The 19,694-nt window shown below is 47.7% G+C and overlaps 1 protein-coding gene across 1 annotated transcript; it reads left to right on the top strand.

Moving 5' to 3' along the window:
• Positions 1 to 874: 874 nt before the first annotated feature.
• LOC118257906 (lymphocyte antigen 6E) lies at positions 875 to 7,458 on the top strand. The gene is made up of 3 exons (XM_035566347.1): positions 875 to 1,237; positions 5,327 to 5,446; positions 6,571 to 7,458. Exons 1-3 carry the CDS (start codon positions 1,186 to 1,188, stop codon positions 6,777 to 6,779), a joined length of 381 nt encoding a protein of 126 aa, XP_035422240.1. The 5' UTR covers positions 875 to 1,185; the 3' UTR covers positions 6,780 to 7,458.
• The last annotated feature ends 12,236 nt before the right edge of the window (positions 7,459 to 19,694 follow it).

Here is a 19,694-nt window from a genome sequence, read left to right as displayed (position 1 = left end):
CTATTTCTGAATAATTTCTGAAAAATTCTGAATTTGCCCAGCTGAACTTGGGTTGCTCCTGCCAACCTTTCTGGTAGACCACCCTATGCTTTGAAGACCCATCCTGCCAAGCATCCCAGGTCGTCCCACGCCACTCCTGCTACTGGGCTCTGCACCTTCAAACTTTCCAACCCTCTATATCCAATCACTTTTGGGCTCCAGTAAACAGGTCAGGAAGTTGGTTACCTACTTGCCTGGGTCTTGCATGCAGAGGGCTGTGCATGCAGCAGGTCTATAAATGAAGAGGAGGCATCATGCATGCAGGGGTCTTGCGTATGTACAGGTTTGTGTACGCAGGGTTCCATGTATGGAGGGAGTCCTGCACACAGGGATTTCCATGCACATGTTAAGTATGCACACGAAGCAGTTGTGGATGTGTCAGGTGTGTGTGCACACAGGAGATCTGTGCATGTACGGGGGCATAAATCACGGAATCATTAAGGTTGGAAAAGGCCTCCAAGATCATCTGGTCCAACCATCACCTACTACCAATGTCACCCACTAAACCATGTCCCTAAACACCACATCCAACCTTTCCTTAAACACCCCCAGGGACAGTGACTCCACCACCTCCCTGGGCAACCCGTTCCAATGTCTGACTACTCTTTCTGAGAAGAAATGTCCCTTAATTTCCAATGTAAACCTCCCCTGGGGCAACTGGAGGCCAATGCAGTGGATCCTCCTGCCTGCACTGAGTTGTGGATGCAGAGGGTTGCTCAAGAAGCAGGTTGTGCACGAGTGAGGCCCTGCATGCAGGAGGGTCCTCCTGCTGACGGCTCTTCCCCCACGGAAACGGAGGGGACTAGAAAGTGGGGAGGAAAAAGCCTTGAAGGGGGAGCAGGGAACTGCAGGACCAAGGCAGAACTGCCTCTCCTCCCGCACTGCTTTCGGTCACCCAGCGGGCCGTACGTAGGCGTAAAAAGCCGCACCCGCGGTGGGGGCTACATTTTCCCAGCTCCGGTACTCCGGAGCGGGGAAACGAAACCTGGCGCGCCCGGGCATAAGGCGGGGTCAGGCGGCGCGGAGCGCAGGGGCGGCCCGCTGGGCGGAGCGGGTGTTCTTTCCCCGCCCCCGGCTTCCAGACCTGCCGCTAGCCTTGCGCGCAGCCCGTCGCCCTGCGCAGCTCGCCGGCCCCACCGCCGCACCATGAAGGCGCTTCTGCTCGCCGCGTTGGCTGTGGTGCTGTGCGTGGAGAGAGGTAAGAGGTGGGGGCTGCTTTCCTCCTCCCACTCCGGACGCTACCACCTCTTCCCAAGGTCCTCCAGTGTTTGTTGTTTTTTTTTTTTTTTTTTTTCACAGCCCCCGGTTTGGGGGGAAATTATTGAAGGGGAGGCTTGGGGGGGAGATGCTGCGTCTTGCAGGGGGTGCTTTGGAAGTTGGAAGAATGCGGGAGGGGAGGGTGAGGGTTGCGGAAGGGCTGGGGGCACGGGACTGAGCTGTGCTGGGGGTTGGCGGAGGTTTGGGGTGGTGGGGGTCTTCCCAAGACCTGCCTCTCGGCAGTGTCCCCCTTGCAGCAGGAACTTCGGGGCTTCCGTGCATGTATATATGGGTGTGTGTCTTCAGCTGTGCACGTCTATGTTTTGGAGCTTTTCCCAGTTGCAGCTCGAACAAAGACCAGGGATGGCTCCGCTCCCCCTTTCGGTGCAGCGAGCCGGGATAACGGCGCTGAAATGGGCTGAGATGCTGCCGAGGGGAAGGAGGGTGGAGGGGAGATGGAGCCCAGCCCCGACAATGGCAGATGGAGCAAAGTCTGGGTAGAACCACTTGTGATCCTGGCTCCTGCCGTTCCCTCGCATCCTTAGGGACCGCCTGGGGTTACCAGCATGTGGGGAGGTGACCCCCAAGAGAGAGGGCCCAGTGGAGCACTGCTGGGGCTGCCACTGAAGCTGGGGAGAATGTGTTTCCTGTTGCTGGGTGTTAAACTGCAAGTTGGCCAAGTCACAGGTCTGTAATCCCCATGACTCCATTTCTGCCTTTCCAAACTCCATGGGGCTATGCAAAACCCTGTATTGTTTCCATATGTCACTGCTTGGAGAAGCCAAACAAAGAGCAAACAGGAGAGTTCTTGGTCGTCTGAGACTCTGGCTCAGGAAACACAGACCCTTCCTGCCTCCCGAGGACACCAATAAGAAGAAACTAGTTAGTTTTCTGCCCTTTTTGTGCCCCCCTCTCCATGGGGTCCATGAAGCAACTAGCAATTCAAGATCTGGGTCTCCATCAGAGCCCAGCTGGCGTGTGCTCAGTTCCAGCGGGGCAGATGGGCAGTCCAGGCCCAGGCAGGAAGGGGGTTAATGCTCTCCCCCTCCCCCAAAAAAGCACCTTTCAGCATAAGAGTAAGTTCTCAGCCAGGCAAAAGGGTTTCTTAACCAGGTTGCTTTTTCCCCGAACGTTTCTAGCATATCCAGGGAGTTTTTTTGCAGAAAAGCTTTGCCCACTGTTCAAAGTGCCCTGAAGATCTGGCATATGGTATATAAGGATCTTGTGTAAGAGCAATGTAAAGGAAAGAACATTTGACATAGAGACCGAACGGAATTGCTGCTGAAGCAACAGCATTTTTCACTGGGGCTGCTGAGCTTTGGAGTGAGCTCTTAAAGGCTTTTTTTTTTTTTTTTTTTTTTCCTGCATTGCTCTTTGCAAGAATGGATTCAACCTCTTATCTGAGGAATTACCCCAAATGATCTGCTCTTGGAAGCCCTTTGTTCCTCCAAAGAGCTGAACAGCAAACAAACAAACACATAAATTCTTCACATTGAAGAAAACTGCCTTTTCTAGTTGGTGAAAACGAGGCTTTTCTTATGCATTGTTCAGACTTAGGCTTATTTTTTATTTATTTATTTTTTTTACAGCCTTGAGCTCCAACTCTTAGCTCTGTCTCCAGCCGTGTAAAATAATTCTGTTCCCCTCTTGTGCCTTTTGTCTAAAGCATGCAGCCTGCTTGCTCTCTTCGCTCTGCAGTGGGTCCTTTAGTTATCTGTTTTGCTTAAGCAGAAAGCAGCAGGAGTTAAAACTGAATGTTTCCGCTCCTAAACTGTACTGAAGGACTCGCCCATCCTGGAAAGATTTAGTCTACATTAAGACAAGGAGTAATAGGTGTGAAAAAGGACAAGGTGTGGACAGGACAGAGTATTAAAAATATAGATTTAGCAGTAGAAAGTTTCATGCCTGGAGGCGTTTTTATTTGCATATACAAATACTTCAGATGTGTTCGCATCTGAAATCTTTAAGGCTTAATGTATAGCACTGCACCGCTCAACTTGTGCATTCAGCATGGTGAGCAAATACATACGGGGACACATGTGCTGCCATAATGTCCATGGGAAGCCTATAATCCACTTCATTCCTGCTTGCAGATGATTCCCCTGAGATGGGATGAGTCACTTTGCCTCCTTGGGCCTCAGTTTGCCATCAGGGTGGTTGCAAGGGGAATGGTTTGGGACAGGTCACCTGAGACTTGAGAGCAAAGACATGGGGAAGAGGGGAAAGGGAGAGAGCCAGGCTTCTCTTCAAGTCCCAGCCTGAGTTTGCAGCTGAGTTTTGGCCAACGAGATCAAAAAATACCACGCATGGAAATGCTCTGAGGTTTCAGCAAGGGACGACAACAGCTTGGTTGGCTCCGTCCTCCTCCCCTGTCCTAGGGGCAATGTCCACTGACGAATCTCACCTGAGGCCTTTGACTCAACTGGTGGCCCTGTAATCCTGGCTGCGCTGTGTAGGTTGTGGCTGCCGTGCTGGCATGCTCAGGTAACTCTGCTTTGTTGCAAGGATCGTTGGCAGACTGATGATCATGGAAGGCTGTATGAGACAGCCCAGGAAATTCTTGCTAGGGGGTTGTGGTGTTGGCTTTGTCTCCAGAGTCATCCGGCTGCTCTGGTGTGACACTCAGGACCTCCCACTAACCAGCTTTAATCTGTTTTCATGAGATATGCTATTATGTTTTTGTTTTCATTCCCTACCTTGGCCGTGGCTGCTCAAAAGTCATTCTTCTGAGCACAATTGTTATTTTTTTCCAATTTTCCTGTGAAGGGCTTTTTTATATTTTTCTGAGGGAAACAGGATTGAGAAGGACCTCAAGAGGTCAGGCAGGCCAGTGGCGGAGCAGGACAGCTGTTATTAATATTTATCCAACTTGCTCTTCAAAATACACCACAGCAGGGACTGCCAAGCCTTAGCAAGCTTTGTCAGGGCTTCTCCAGCATCACCTCCTTAGGGAAATCTGTTTGTCCTGGGGTTGGAAGGGGTAGGAGCAGGAATGAGGCAGCCTTGCGCTTCCCGTCCTGAATTTACCTCCCCTCCATTTTGGATCCTATAAACACAGAAGAGAAAGGCAGGGCCTCATGGAAGGGTTTGCAGTCTGAGGGCTCCAAAATCAGAGCCCGTCAAGCGTTGGGAATGGCCCCGATCTGTCTGCATATGTAGGTCAACAGTTGCAGTGTGAGTGTGAAGTTCTTATATGTAAAATACAGAGATCATCACTGCAAAATACACAAGTCCATGCTGAGTCACTAGTCCAGGCAGTTTCTGTGACCATTTCCCTCCACTGAATGCTATTTCCCAATCTTTCCCTTTTCTTGGATGTGGGATGGGAACTAGTTGGTGCAATCCGTCCTGCTGGTGCAGGGTTGACCACGTTTGGGAACCTGCCCTGTAGGAAGTCATGCTTCTCTGCTCTTCCTCTGCCTCAAATTAGAAAGGTTAGTTGCATATGCTGCCTTCATAGTGCTGTGACTCTCAGGGTAATGGGGCGCTGCAAGTCCTTGCAGGTCTTGCTGCAACGCTGGGCTTGCTTTGGCTGGGAAATCGTTTCCACCATGTACGTTAACTCAAGCGTAGCCTAAGCATTGTGCCCTGCTGCCAGAGGCAGGCCACGGAAAGCTTGAACCTGTAGTCACACCTGGAGTAGTTCCCATTGGTGTCCAGGGTAGCAGAGGTGAATAAGCCCAAATCTCAGGTTCCAGCCTGCAAGCCTGAACCTGCCTTCGGGTTGGCAGCCGCTGCTTGGGCCAGCTCTTGGTGCAAACAAGAGCATGCCATAAAGCACCAGGCTGACCTGCAGTTGCATTGAGGCTTTAGCTGGCAGTTAACCCAACTGAAACCTTAAAATGTATCCCTTATGCTTGAACCCTTGGACAAATTTGGGGGGCAAAAAGGCTATCACAGGTCGACACAGCCTGAACAGCAAGCGCGGGCTGTGGCTGGATGTGGTGAGTGCTGCGTACTGGAGGTGGAGACCTCCGAGCAGTGACGTCTCCCCACCAGCCCCGAACTGAGCTGTGCCTTTCCCTTGCAGCCCACACGCTCATCTGCTTTTCCTGCTCGGATGCATCCTCCAACTGGGCCTGCCTGACGCCTGTCAAGTGTGGGGAGAATGAAAACTACTGTGTGACGACGTACGTCGGAGTGGGACTCGGTGAGTGGGGACGGTTCTTCTGCTCTTCCTAGCGGCTCTCCAGGATCACGTGGGGAAGTGTGCGAAGGTTTTCCTTCCTCTGGCTGGAGAAAGGAGAAAGTTCTGTGTGACAGCTGTGTCGGACTATCCTAAAGGCTTTTTGCGAGAGACGTGCTGCCAAACCAAGTCACATTAAAGCCCACGTGTCTGCACTGGTGCCAGGAGTCCGAGGGGAATATAGGGGTGGAGAGAGGAGGTTGCTGGTGAAAGGGTCAAGGGTGTTGCAGGCTTCCTCTGCAGGAAAGCTCCGAGGTTACTCTTCCTGCTTTTGCTCTGTGCTAGCTCGTGTTGTTTGTCCCTGGGTCCTGCCTGTGATTTTTTGCCCTCTGTAGGCATGGTGGGATTGCCAGGAACTTGCAGATTCCCTCCCTAAATGTCTGCTGTTCACAGAAGGAAAAAAGCACCAAGAAAGCTCCGGGGGATCTCCCAGAGAAGCAGCCTGCTCTGGCAGGTCTCCTGGTGGCATTGCAGAACCCGCATCCCATCCTGGCTTGCCCTGCTCTCCTTCAGCCTCTCCTTCCAACATGCAGGAGAGAAGAGTGTTGCATGTCCGAATTGCAGAGCCCATAATGTGGGCGGCTTGTGCATGCACAAATGGAGGCCAGGAGCTTTTATAAACCTGTCATCTTAGCACACAGTGCTAATGGCTTCCTATTTCTTGAGCTCGCTGCTAAATGCGAGCTGCGCCTCTCTCTCAGCTGAGCTTGTAACATGGCGTTCGCTCACGAGTCCCTCTCTGGCTTTCCCCATTTCGCTTGAGGAGCCTCAGGGTCAAGCTTGAGTGGGATTTTTGACATTCTCCACCGGAGCTGTGGCAGTCAAATTTTGGCCAGCAGCCTGGAAAGGCTGTCCCTGGGGTGTTGTACGGTCTCTAGGGGCGGTGTGGAAAGTAGGCGGGGGTGTTTCTCGAAGTGTGTGGGCTAGTTGAGGTTGCCGAGAAGTGCTACATCCTCACTGTGCTGCCCGTGACACTCCAGCTTTTTTGGTGCTGTTGTTTCCTTTGCAGCACAGATCAAAAAGCTGAAAGGTTTTAAACTCATCTGCTTTCTGTTTTTCTTCTTCTCGCCTTCGCAACTGAAATTCAGGCAGCAAGTCTGGCCAGTCCATCTCCAAAGGATGCTCTCCCATTTGCCCCAGCGCTGGGATTAACGTTGGCATAGCGGCTGCCTCCGTTTACTGCTGCGACTCCTTCCTCTGCAACATCAGCGGCTCCAGCAGCGTGAAAGCCAGCTACACCGTCCTGGCCTTGGGCATCCTGGTCAGCTTCTTCTACATCCTCAGGGCTCGCGAGTGATGGGGCTGGCCAAGGAAGAGCCGGTGCCCTGGGGACTGGCCAAGGAAGAGCCGGTGCCCTGGGGACGGTGTGGGCTCCCCCGGCGAGCCCACCTCTGCAACGTGGCGCCCCGTCTTCCACGGGCTGCCGCGGGTCTCATTAGCCAATATCTTCTCTATCGCTGCCCACAAGGAGATCCTCTACTTCTCAGCAGGCCTCCGCGGTGGTCGTTTCCCAGACTTTATGCTCTTCCAGCACCAGAGACCTGGGCGGTTGGGCCCAACCGTTCTCCTCCTCCTCCTTCGGACGTACCCCGCTGCACTCTTGCACCTCCCGGTGGATTGTTTCAGAAGGGTTTCTGCTTTTTTACCTGTTTCCCCCAGTTTCTAAGGTTGTTTAAATCAAGGTTGGGACTCACCAAGAAACGATTGCCCCCAGACACCGCTCTGCTAAGCGTTCAGATGGTCCTGCCTCCATGGAGATGCCTGGCACCAGCGTGCCCCAACATGAGGGTGGCCCGGGCACGGGGAATGCATGACCCCAAGGGAGACACATTCCTGGGCCCTGCAGCTGGAGTCTCTTTTTATAAATTTCTTCCAACCCTGGGCTGCCTTTTTCTGGAAAACAAATGACGTGTACCTTGTCCCTCTGAGCTCTGTAAGTGCCAGACCTGAATAAACATGCTCCTGTTGTTACCTGAGCTGGGACGTGTGCTGTGTGTTTTTCCTTGGTGCCACCAGAGAGATTAGGAACACTGTTACAGAAAATACAAATGTTTTGCACGGCATGAGGGCCTCTTACACTCTCGAGTGTCTTCTGAGTGCTCCATCTCAGCAGTTCATCTCTGAGCAGCAAGCTCACCTCCTCCCTGTCCCTCACCTTTCCATGGGCCCTGATAAAATACCCCATGGGCAGCTCTTTCCACATCTCTTGAGCATCGCCTTTTCCAGGTGCATTTTAGTGACAAGTGCCAGCCGTGGGTCTGAGTCAACCCTGTTGCTCCTAACACTGGGAACAGGACCTGTACAAATTAATCTGCCTGTTACGGAGACTTGGTGCCTCGATTTCCTGGCTTACAGACTTGGGATGGTGATAATGAATAAAACTGCAACACCTAAATGATCCAGGGCAACAGGTCTGTTTGCAAAATCTCATGAAGTCTGAGGCAAAGAGGTCAGATATCTTAATTTCAACCTGCAATCCATGGACGGGCTGATGGTGTGTGTAAGGACTACGAAAGGTGACTTCACTGCCAAACCTGCCATTTCTGCTGTCCTCCAGATCCCAGGATCTTCCCAGGTCTCTCAACAGCGTTGCTTCTGGAAGCTCTCAGCTCTCCTGTGGGAGATGTGTCCTCCTGCTGCCTCTGCATTGTGCCAGTTTATTATCTTCTTTTCCTACCTGCTAGACTCCAAAAAAGCTAAAATTGAGCATAAACTTCGGCAAAAGCTAGTTGTCACTTCCACAGGTCGAGCAGAGGTGCGCTGAGCTTTTTTTTCTTTTCTAGCAGCAAAAGTTGGGTGTAGCATTGGCACTTTTCAACCTTGCCCTCCTCTCCTCCTTTGTATGTTTCTCCTGTTTTGTGTCAAAAAACAAACTCCCAAGCAGCACGTGCTGTTCAATTATCATGGAATCATAGAATCATGGAATTGCTTGGGTTGGAGGGGACCTTGAAGATCACCTAACTCCAGCCCCCTGCCATAGGCCGGGATGCCACCCACTAGATCAGGTTGGCCAAGGCCCCATCCAGCCTGACCTTAAGAATCATACCTCTGTCCCCATTTAAATCACTAATGAGCAGCTTCTTTTCAGTGAAATATGTGTGCAGTTGTACAGACGTCTTGCAACAAATGCATTATCATTTTCTTTCCTCTTCCTTCTTCTCCCCATCTTTTAATTAAAGTGACGTAGATGCTAATGACGGCATTTAGAACGGGAGTTACTGGTCATCGTGACATGACCCGCAATTACGTGATGTGTCTGGTAAGAATGCACCATGCTCCATTATCTCATTGGGCTTGAGATGTGCCTTCCTCTGGTTATCTCATCCTTTGTCATCTGTCAGGGTCAGCAGGGCTTAATCCTGCTGGGACCACAGGGCTCAATGTTCACTGTGACCTGGAGTCCGGCCCTCTGCTATGCACATTAGGTAGCACAGGGCAAGCCAGGGAAGAAGCCAGCAAAAGTCATGTAGTTACTATTCCCTAGCTTCTCTGTGCCTAAGCCTTCCTCCTGAGAGGGTTAGAAACCTTATTTTCAGGGTAAATTTGTTCCTTGCTGCTTGGTGTGCGTAGATGGTGTAGTTCCTGTGGGATTACTGTGGATCAGAGGGATGGGGATGCCATCAGGTGACACCAAGACAGCACCCACAATGTTCTACCTTTCCAGCAACAGGGTTTTAGCTCTTTTTTCTAGCTACCTGATAAACTTGGTTCTGGACTTAATTATCCTTGCAACAGCTCTACTGCAAGCAAAGAGCTTGTTTTAAAAGCCATCAGCATAGCTGTGTCCTGGTGCATGTTCATGCCTTTACAAGGCTATTCTGAGGACGCCACACTGGACAATCCCTTGGGATAATGCTACAAAAAAGTTTGGGAGACCTCGTTATTCCTTCCAATGGCCCATTCCTTGCTATCTTAGTATTTCAGAGTTTTCTTTGCCAGGGACTTGGTTATGCAAGTGAGTAAGGGCTAGCGAAAGTGTGGTCAGCAGGTTCCTTGCCCTATACAAAGTTGTATTTGTGGCATTGCCAGGTTCACAATGAAGTTTGTTTCACACGTGTTCTTGAGTCTATAGATGATGAGCAGATTGCATATGGAGAAGTTAGTTTTCTTCCTTCCCCCCCCCCCCCTTTTCGCTCTTGTTTTCCCTTTCCCTCCTTGTGCAGTATATTCTTGTACACTTCATATATGGAAGAAGATATATTTGCAGTTTTTCCTTTCAAACACAGCTGGCAAAGATCTCTCTGAAAGATATATGTGTATTTGAGAGACGGAGAGGGTATGGCAGCCTGTCAAATGCAGGAGATGTAATTCAATATTTTAATCCCAGGCATTTTATGAACAGTTCTCACATTTCCTGGTCCCACTGTAGATATTTTTTGCCCCCAAATCCCCAGCACCTGAAATCATGTGAGAACCTCAGCTGTCGTAAAGCCTAGGAGTGAAAGGCCTGAAAATGTGCAGCTGTAGTAATTAAAAACATTAATAATACAAATGAAATAAATAGTAAGAGCCCAGCATTTACAGAGCATTAAAACTGGAGGCTGTTAAACCAAATGCTTGATTTGGAGCTGGAGGGCCATGATGGGACTGCCCTTAAGTGCTCTGAATGTGTTTACTTGGGCTGGGGAATTAGAGATTGAAATCTCAGCAGAGAACTCAGGTCTTCACTTTTCCTGACAAGAGGGGAGGTTTTGAGGGGAGGCAGCTTCACTCTGTACAAGCATAAAATATCCTGGAACAGTTTTTGCTGAAAAATGAGAACAGCTTAGGTCAAAACCTGCCCACTTTGGAGCACGCTAATGAGAAAATGGTTTCTGTGCTTCCATCCTGGAAATGGCTGTATTTCAACGGCAGCTGCTGCCATCTACCACTATGTTAACGTCACAAGGGCTCCCATTTTTTATGTACTGTCTGCAAATGCTCAAAGCTCACTGCAGCACCGGTCCTCTCTGCTCAGGTTCAACTGGGCTTGCTGTTTGCCAAAAGGACTTAAAAAACGTTCTTCCAATGGTTTTTGAGATTTTTTTTTATTTTTTTTTTTATTTTTTTATTTTTTAGCAAAACAGCAGACCTTCTCTGTTTGGAAAACACAGACTTGAGGGGACTTCCTTGAACAAACAGCCAGAACAAATAGGGCCAGTTACTTGATTGTGGTACTCAAAGAATGTCCTTGCTTGGTGTTGATTTACTCAAGTTACGTGCTACTACAGGTGACTGTAGTCCTGGAGACTTTTGTAATGAAGGTGGCTGTTGGCCCACAACTCCTGAAGGAAGCCTGGTAGTTCTGGTCCTTGGACGCTGTGAGATAGAGGTGCTCAATGCTCTCCCTTCTCTGGGAAAGGCAGATGTGGTGCACATCAGGATGCTTGGAGCTTTAGGTCCCCATCAGAAGGTTCCTGTGAGCCCAATGATTTGCACACAGAAACTGGGCTCTTTTCCTGTCGTCCTCAGCAGTGAGGTGCTGTGGGTCTTGGCTATTTGGATGGAGATGTCTCTGAATCCTCCTTTGTAACTCCTGGAGGAGTTACTTCCCCCCTGGAAAGCTGCTGTCTGAGGGTATTGAACTGAAACGGAGATAGACACACCCAAGTCTGCGTTTTGCTAGGAGTCTGTGGTGTACAGGGAAGCGAAGCCCTGGGTCAGTCCTGCCATCTACTGGCTTGTGGTAGACCTGGGAGAGATGCTTTGAAGCCAAGATCTCACAGGTCAAGGAGAAACCCTTAACACAAATAAAACAGAGAGTCAGGACCCAAGGGTGAGCTACCTTTAACCAGATAATTGCATGCAAAGCAGAGAATCGGAGGCATCAGAAGTTGATTGAATGTATTAATTTGTCCAGTTCTGTGCTCTTAGTGTAAATTGAGAAATGAAAGGCATAAAAGGCTTCCCAGGTCCAACATTTTCCAAGGGAACACTTTTCCAGCCCCAAACCTACCACTTCATCAAAACCGAAACACTTCATGAAATTATAAGGCCAATAAAGTTATAGAAAAAAAAATATTGACACATTTTATTTCAGCTTTGTTGAATGATCTCATTTCACTGGGATGGTTACATTGAAATGTTGATTTTACTAATACATATGTGTGAGCTTTGTAATTGTGTATTACCTTTATTGCAACAGAATAAGCAGAATAAAGAAATATTGATTTCTTTCAGTATATTAACATAAGTATATGTGTAGTGTATGTTACTTAATGTTTGTTATACTCTAATAAAACTATATGGAATTAATAAAAAAGGTACACTTGGAACAATATTTTTTTCTGGATGGTTCTGTGTTACAGATATTTATTACAGATATTACCTCTTGCTTCACTTTTTCTTTTGCTTTCTTGAAAGAAACAGCTCGGGTTGGATTCAAAGCCCAGCACTGGGCATTACAGGCTGATCAGAAAGACCACAGACATGAAGCTGAGCCTATAGGCTATAGGGAGGGATAAATCGGTACTTGTCATCTCAAGGCCATTGGAGTCTTTTCCTGTTGATGGATAAAGAACAGGGATTGTCTTTGCCTTCAATAGCTGTGCTCATAAATATCATTGAATGGCCATGACCCTTGTAGGAATGGAGATAGGATTTGTCCTTTGAGCCTGCACTCTTGTTGGAGAGAATGGCTATTTTGGGCACATAATGGCCCCTGTGTGGGTGTCTCTGGGCAGCTGCTCCTCTTCCTGAGCTCCAGTGCTGCGGGAGCTGCTCTGGAGACTCCCCCCTGCTCTCCTGAACCAGGGAGCATTCCTGCTGCTTTGCCAAGATGTGTAGTAATTTTTGTTTAAAGCTTTGCTATCTTGGGGGCTCTGAATAGCTCAGTCTCATGGGAGAAGGAGATTATGTTCCCTGGGGAACGTATGGTAAATGCAGAATAACAGCAATGGGCTCTCAGGAGTTTCTTAGGAACAGCCATAATCTGATTGAAACAAATAAAAATATCTTTCTTTTTCTCTGGATAACCCCAACCTGGGCTTTGTCCTTCCTGGGAAAGGGTCTTCTCCACTGCTCCCTCTCTTTTCAATTTATATTTTGCAGCCTATGAGTGCTTTTGGGAGGGGACGGCACTGCACAGCAAGTGGGGACAGAAGAAACCTATTCCCAGGAGGCTACACCTGCTTCGTGCCGGGTATTCCTGTCCTTTCTGCTCACGTTGCCTCCCATGTCCCTGCTCCTGCTCCTCACATATGGACCTATCTGTCTCCAGGCAGGCCCAGGATGTGCTGTCCCATGTTTTGGTGTTCAGAAAATTCATGTAAAATGGTGCTGTTTCGTCAGATCTGAGAGCAGACGCCATCAGTGTTTTGACCCAGAGGTAACAGAGGTGTTTCCTTCATTAAGGTCCGTATTTCCCAGTGAGCTTCACTAAGAGATGCAGTGATACCAGTGCCCGAAAGTATTTCTGGAAACAAAACAACACGGGTCGCTGTTTCAGTTTCGGTTGGCTCTGCAGTCGTTTCTCACTGGCATTCCGAGGACGTGTTGATCATCTCAGGGTATGAGACACCCTGCACTAGAGGACAGGCTTGCAGCAGCAGCATTCCTGCCCTCCCATCCCTGCCCTTTTCTGTCCCTCTGGATCAGTAACTCATGCCTCTGCTATAGCCATGGCGCACACAGGTTTTGGAGGAAGGAAGAGTTCTGGAGCTGGAGGGGAGTCTCCAGAAATCAGGTTCTTTTGCTAGTATAATGTAAAGAAGTTGAGATAAACATGTAGGTAGATAGCTTGCAAGCCAAAATTTGAGGTTTGAATGCTAAAGGAAGAAAGAACCCAACTGAATCAAGAGCCCTACATCCCTGCCAGTGCTGAGCGTCTCCATTTTCTTTCCCTTGTTTCTTTTTTTTCCCCAGTTTGTGGGTATTGAGGTCCACATGCAAGACTATGGGGAGCAATGGGGAAGCCAGCATCCCAAGGATGCAATGCTGAGCCCACAGCCTGAAGAGCAGCTGTGATGGAAAGAGGCTGGAAAGATAGGAGGTGCATTGCTGTGGGAACGTGCTCTGATCTTCCTGTTTATCATATCCCAAGTGAAAAGGAGATTTAAAGCAATGCACAATGGCTGTATGGCTTGGTGGCCTGGCCCCTCCTGTGACACAGGAACACTTTACCAGCCAAGCTGCCATTAAGTTAATAACACTTGTCCTTTATATAGCAAGAATCAGTCTAGCACATCTAAAATATAACACATACATCATCAAACCCAAGGGGGAAGAGGTGTGAGCAGCGTGCCTTGCTCTCCTTCTCCATGCCAATTAACGCAAATAGGAACTGTGTGTGTTGTGTGTGATTCACACAGGTTCTTGTCGTGCCCACATCGCCAAGAGCAATGTCACATTGCTGTCCCTGAGCACCAGGTGCTTCTGGCTCCTTGGTTTTCTTCTCATTGCCAAAATTGTGGGGATGCAGTCACCCATTCCTGCAGGAGAGTATGAGCATTGCAAGAGGGCCCCTTCCTGAGCGCAGACCAGCCAAACCTCCTGGTCCTAGGAGAGGCACCCACTTAGTATCATGGCTAAAACTATTAGAAGAAAGATGACAAGAAAACGAGTACTGCCAGTAAATAAGTGTGGGGTGGTGGTACTTTGTAAGTGACCACTTTGCAATGCTCAGGACATTTATCAGGGCAAGGCATTGCTGTTCATTGAGATTGGAGTTCAACTCATGGTTTGTTCAGGGCAGCTTAGGTAGATTCATTTTTTTCTCCTTTTTAAATTTTCATGTGTATGTAACTCATCCTAAAGCTGGTTGGAACCAATTGAATAGGAAACACTGTTTTGGAAACTGTGAAAATAAAAAACTACAAAAATTTTCCTAATAATACCTTCGTTTTGAGGGGGAAATGAGCAAGAATCAGGCATTGGCATTTCATTCTCTTGTCAGAAGGTGGCAGTAGCAGGCCCTAGATCTGTCCTTAAGAACTTGGTAGGTTGTCCTGGAGTGGGTTTGTTGATGTATCAGGACCACAAACCCCTTCTGCTAAGGAACATCACGCAGCAAGAAGCTTATCTGGAGCCTGGAGAGGAGGAAGAAGTGCGTTAGCCCAACATGCTCTTGGCTACATCCCAAATATGGAGACACCACAGCCTTTTTCTGGGCACTTGTTCCAAGTTTTGAACACTCAACATAGAGAAATATTTCCCTTCCTGCCGTTTGAGGCTAGTGCTGCTTGTCTTGTCCCTGGGCATCCTCAAGGACAGCCCAGCACAGCCTTCTCTTTGACCCTCTATTGTGAATGTTGTTAGATTCCCTGAGCTCTCTCTTCTCTGGCCGAACAATTCCAGTTTTCATAAATTCTTATATCGCCTGTGGTCAAGCCCCTGCCCAAAACACATGAAAACATGGGATCACAGCAATGTGGCAGGATAGCTCACATAACAGCTTGCTACCAAGGATGGACACAGGCTCTTTAGGAAGGACAAGCTCTGAAGGTGAGGAAGAGGAGCAGCCCTGCATGTGAGAAAAGCTGAAGTGCGTGGAGCTCTGCCTAGGGATGGGTGATGAGTCAGCTGGGAGCTTATGGGATTAGCAGGCAGATCAACAGCAGTGATATTGTAGTGGATGTCTGATACAGACCAGGAAGAAGAAGTAGATTTGGCCTTCTTCAGACAACTGGAACAAGGCCCACATTTGCAAGCTCTTGTCCTTGTGTGGGGTCTTTACCACACCAACGTCTGCTGGAGGAAAAACACAGCAATGATTGGGGGTGACCGAGGAACCAACAAGTAGAGGTACTCTTGTGGACATCATACTTGCAAACAAGGAATTGAAGAATTACAGACTCACAGAATGCTTGAGGTTGGAAGGCACCTGTGGGTTCATCTCACCCAACCCCTGCTCAAGCAGGGCCACCCAGAGCAGGGTGCCCAGGACCACGTCTAGGTGGCTTTTGAAGATCTCCAAGGAGGAGACTCCACAACTTATCTGGGCAAAAAACACACGTGGGGACGTAAGGACTTGGGTCAGTGACAATGAGCTGGTGGAATTCAATATCCTGAAAGAATGGAACAAAACAGAAAGCAGCCTCACAACTCTGGATTTCAGAACAAAAGACTGGCTTGTTCAGGGATCTGCACGAAGTCTTCATGGATGAACAAGGCTGACAAACAGCCTTTAGAGCTCCTGACAAAATTCAGAGATGAAAAGGAAGCATACAGGAGGTGCAAGCAGGGATAAGTGTCCTGGGAGGAATACAGAGACATCTGAGCCTGCAGATGGGTACGTCCACCTGCAATTGAGTCTGGTGAGGGTTATGAAGGGCAACAAGAGAGGCTTCTACAGGTGCATCAGCATCAAAAAGAAAGCTGGGCTAAACACTGCTAAATGGGGTGGGGACCCTTGTGACAAGGACACAGAAAAGGCTGAGGTACCCAATGCCTTCTTTGCTTCAGTCCTTACTGAAGTCCTTACTGAAGGCTGCCCTTCAAGAAACAGCAGTCCCTGAACCAGACCAAGAGAGAATTACCTTCAGTGGAGGACGATCAGGTTAGGCAACATTTAAATAGACATAGACAAGTCCATGGGACCTGATGTGTTGCACCCACGGGTGCTGAGGGAGCTGGCTGGTGACATTGCAAGGCCACTCATGATTATCTTTAAAAAATCATGGCAAATGGGAGAGTTTCTAGATGGCTGGAAGGAAGCAAATGTCAGTCCTCTCATCAAGAAGATCAAGAAGCATCTGGGGAACTGCAGGCTAGTCATCCTCACCTCTGTCTCTGGGAAGGTGATGGAGGAACCAATCCTGGAAATTGTTTTTGGGCACAAGAAGAGCAAGAAGGTGGTCAGGAGTAGTCCACATGAATTCACAAAGGATAAACCATGCCTCACCTACTCGATATCTTTCTACGATGAGATGACTGGCTTGGTGGAAGATGGGAGAGCAGCGGATGACAGGTGCCCATGAACTGCTCTCAGACCTTTCTTTGCTCATTTGCAAGGAGCATCAGAGAGGCTGAACTGCTCACCTGGCTGGGAAACATCACATCTCCATAGCTGCAGAGCTCCTTCCCTCACATTACAGAGAGATAAGCTCCAGGAGCCAGCAGCTTCTGATTCAGAAGCATTTTCCTGAAAACTTTAGGCATCTAGAGATGGCATCTAGTGGGAGAAGGTCCAAGTCTATCACCTGGGCAGTGTGGGTAGCTCCAAGATGCTTGGGCTTTCTGCTGGTTTGAGCAGACTGAACTCGGGGAGACACTCCTACCAGGCTTCAGCCAAAGATGAGCAGAAGTTCCAGCTTCAAAGCCAAGCACTGTAGCATTATAGGAAGCCAAAAAAAGAGCCTGGGGACAAAACTGCTTCCTTTCAGTCAGGCTGTTTTCTGTTTTACATGTATCATCCTTTTTATTCCCTTCTGGGTCAATGAGAAGTGACTTGGATAGGAAAGTATCTCTTGTTCATTGAATTAAGACTTGAAGAAACATAGGGGATAATTAAACTGGGTGACAGAAAAGCTGAGCAAGTGGATTTACATTGCTGCATCATTAACAGTGCCTTGGAAAGCTTGTTGGAGAAAATAATCTTGATTACTCCCTAAGTAAGGTTGTTGAGAAGGGAAAAAAAAAAGCAAAACAAACAAAACAAAACAAAAATGAAAAGCGAAAAATGAAACAAACAAAAAAACTAAAAAACAAATCACAAACAAAGGCAGGAACTAGAAAAATTTGTTACAGAAGGAATACAAATTCACACGCTGTAAAGATATGACTAATCCTTTTCAATACACATTATGAATAGAAATGGAGAACACACCTTGGTAATTACTAACTCCTAGAAAATCCTCTATAGGACCCCTATCTCCATCTGAAGGTCACTGGCCAGGCAAATGACAAACATGAAGGTCCCACCCAGAAAGAATTAAATGCTTAGACATAGATTAATATAGATAATTACCTAAGGGTAAGAAGCCCCTGCATCGAGTTCAAAGGAAAAAAAAAAAAAAAACAGGCTTAAAAAAAAAAAAGCAGGTGAATCATTACAAGGAACATGACGTCCTTATAAAAATAAATCATCTTGTTCCCTACCTCCTCATATCCTGGTGATTACATAAAGCATCACTGATGCCACTGATGCTGAGGCAGAGGAGATTGATTTAGTGAGGTCTGGTAGGAATTTGGGAAGAGCAGCAGAGTTAAGGAAACCCCTCGGACCCAGGGTCTCGTCTGATCTGCCAGTCCCACATCATGCACTAGCCAACAGCCCCTGTGCCCTAATCCAATATCAAGGTGAAAAGCAATGTGGAGAGAGCTGCAAAGATTTCTGGACTCAGCTGCGGCTCCAGACTATGGAGGAATGACCTGCTACCAGGAATGAAAACCACAGCTCTCTGCCCAGCACAGTGCTTTGAGCCTGCAGCTGGTCAGATCAAGGAGACAAGTGCCCTTTCCCCAAGGGCACCTTCCAACAACTCAGTTCCAGGAATTGCCTGACCTTTATGGGCTTGAGGGAGGGCTGAAACGTCTTGCAAAGCTGTGCCAATATAATGGTTTTAAAGCCAGCCCGAGACGTGTTGGATTTTTGCCATACATTGTAGGGATTTGTAGTAAAATCAATTAGTAGGAATAAGGCTGCTGTGACTAATGAGCTAATGAGTGATGCCTGAGTGGAAATGGCTCCAAGAGAACTGCAGAGCCTGATACATTATTCATAGGGATAGGCCAAATTCTGTCTTGGCACTGTTTATTTATTTTTTTTATTTGCTTTTCCAGGTTTCCCTTTAAATTTTAAAGATGTTCCTCATCACAGAAGGAAATGGAGGAGGGCAAAGATGGATGTTTAATTCCTCTCTTTCTAGGTGTGATGTGGCTCTCGCGACATATAACTTTATCATATAACTCATATAACTTAATCCCTCTGCACACCAGCAGGTTTACTGATTAGTCAAATACTCGCTGCTGGCTTCCTTAAATGGCTTTCATAGAATCATAGAATGGCTTGGGTTGGAAGAGATCTTGAAGATGATCAGGTTGGCCAAGGCCCCATCCAACCTTCATCATTGAGGTTATTTTGAAGTTACTAGGAGAAAATCATGAACTGTTTTTAGATTTCTAATACACAGCTTACATCATGGTTATGATTCACCCTACAACATGCCCTAACTTAATGTAAAAGATGAAGAAACTGATTAATTTTCCAAGGTCATCTGGTAAATCATTGTTAGATCTAAGAATAAACTTCTAAGCACCTGGTTTTAAGGACAACACTCGCTCCTGTTGCTTCCAGTAACTCATGCACCTTTTATCAGGGCTGCACAAAAATAGCAGAAGAGTGCTCATGAAAAAGAATCATTAACTAGTGGTTAAAGCATGTGGAATACAATGACGTCTCTATTTCTGGAGTTGCTACTACCTTGATCCATAAGCCTAATTAACCTCTCTGCATCTCAGCTTCCTTATATCTGATCTTGATATAATATTTACTCATCTTGCAGGAGTATTATCAGGTTTAACATACCTGTAGGTGTGCAGCACAAGCTTAGTGCTAGCATGCAACACTGTTATATCAGCACCCCTCCACGTCTACCTTTGAATCCAATCATAGCTTTTGCTCATATGTATTTCCTCTACGGAAAGCTGTGGGATTCCTAGCAGATATGGATAGAGATGAACAGAGTCAAGAAAATGGAGGGTTTAAAGTGATCAAGTCAAGAAGGCTCTAAATTGAAACCAGTACCTGCACTCTCTAAGCACACATTCAGCCTGGGCTCCCTGAAGCTCTACCACAGAGGTGGATGGGCATCTCTCAGGACTTGTTGGCAAGTTCTCCTCAGCCTGGTAATTGGGGAATGTGAGAAAGTCTTCTGGGAGGTTAGGGGATTTGGAGGATATTGCATGTGGAGTCAGTGGTGAGGTTATGGGATATTACCTGTAAGGATGCAACCACTGCAAGACTGCTTCCACCAGATGAAGGTGCCTTCTTCAGGAGACTGTTTCAGCTGACCAGGTAGGACAGGAAAGTGGCTTGGCACAGGTTTATCAGATTGGAAGTATGAATTCCATTGACCTTTTCCTTTCATTTATGACAACAAATGCCTCCAAAATGCAGACAGTTCTCGTACTTGTCTGCATTTGAACACACACAGTAGAAAATGTCTTTTTTTTTTTTTTTCCAATTCATCTTGTAAGTTGTTGAGGCAGATTTATATAGCTTGTGTCCTTTTTGCTCTTTTCCTTCTCTGTAATTAATGGAAAACCCCCAACACAACATGCTGTGAATACCCAC

The sequence above is a fragment of the Cygnus atratus genome, chromosome 2, assembly GCF_013377495.2.
Source record: "Cygnus atratus isolate AKBS03 ecotype Queensland, Australia chromosome 2, CAtr_DNAZoo_HiC_assembly, whole genome shotgun sequence".
Lineage (NCBI taxonomy): Eukaryota > Metazoa > Chordata > Aves > Anseriformes > Anatidae > Cygnus > Cygnus atratus.
Note: the sequence above shows the minus strand (reverse complement) of the source record. Positions and strands in the feature narration are given on the sequence as shown.

Bases quoted from the DNA above. Each gene is read 5' to 3' on its own strand.
- LOC118257906 (XM_035566347.1), top strand. From the start codon at position 1,186: ATGAAGGCGCTTCTGCTCGCCGCGTTGGCTGTGGTGCTGTGCGTGGAG. The intron at 1,238-5,326 runs GTAAGAGGTGGG...TTTCCCTTGCAG, and splicing joins GGTGCTGTGCGTGGAGAGAG to CCCACACGCTCATCTGCTTT. The intron at 5,447-6,570 runs GTGAGTGGGGAC...ACTGAAATTCAG, and splicing joins GTACGTCGGAGTGGGACTCG to GCAGCAAGTCTGGCCAGTCC.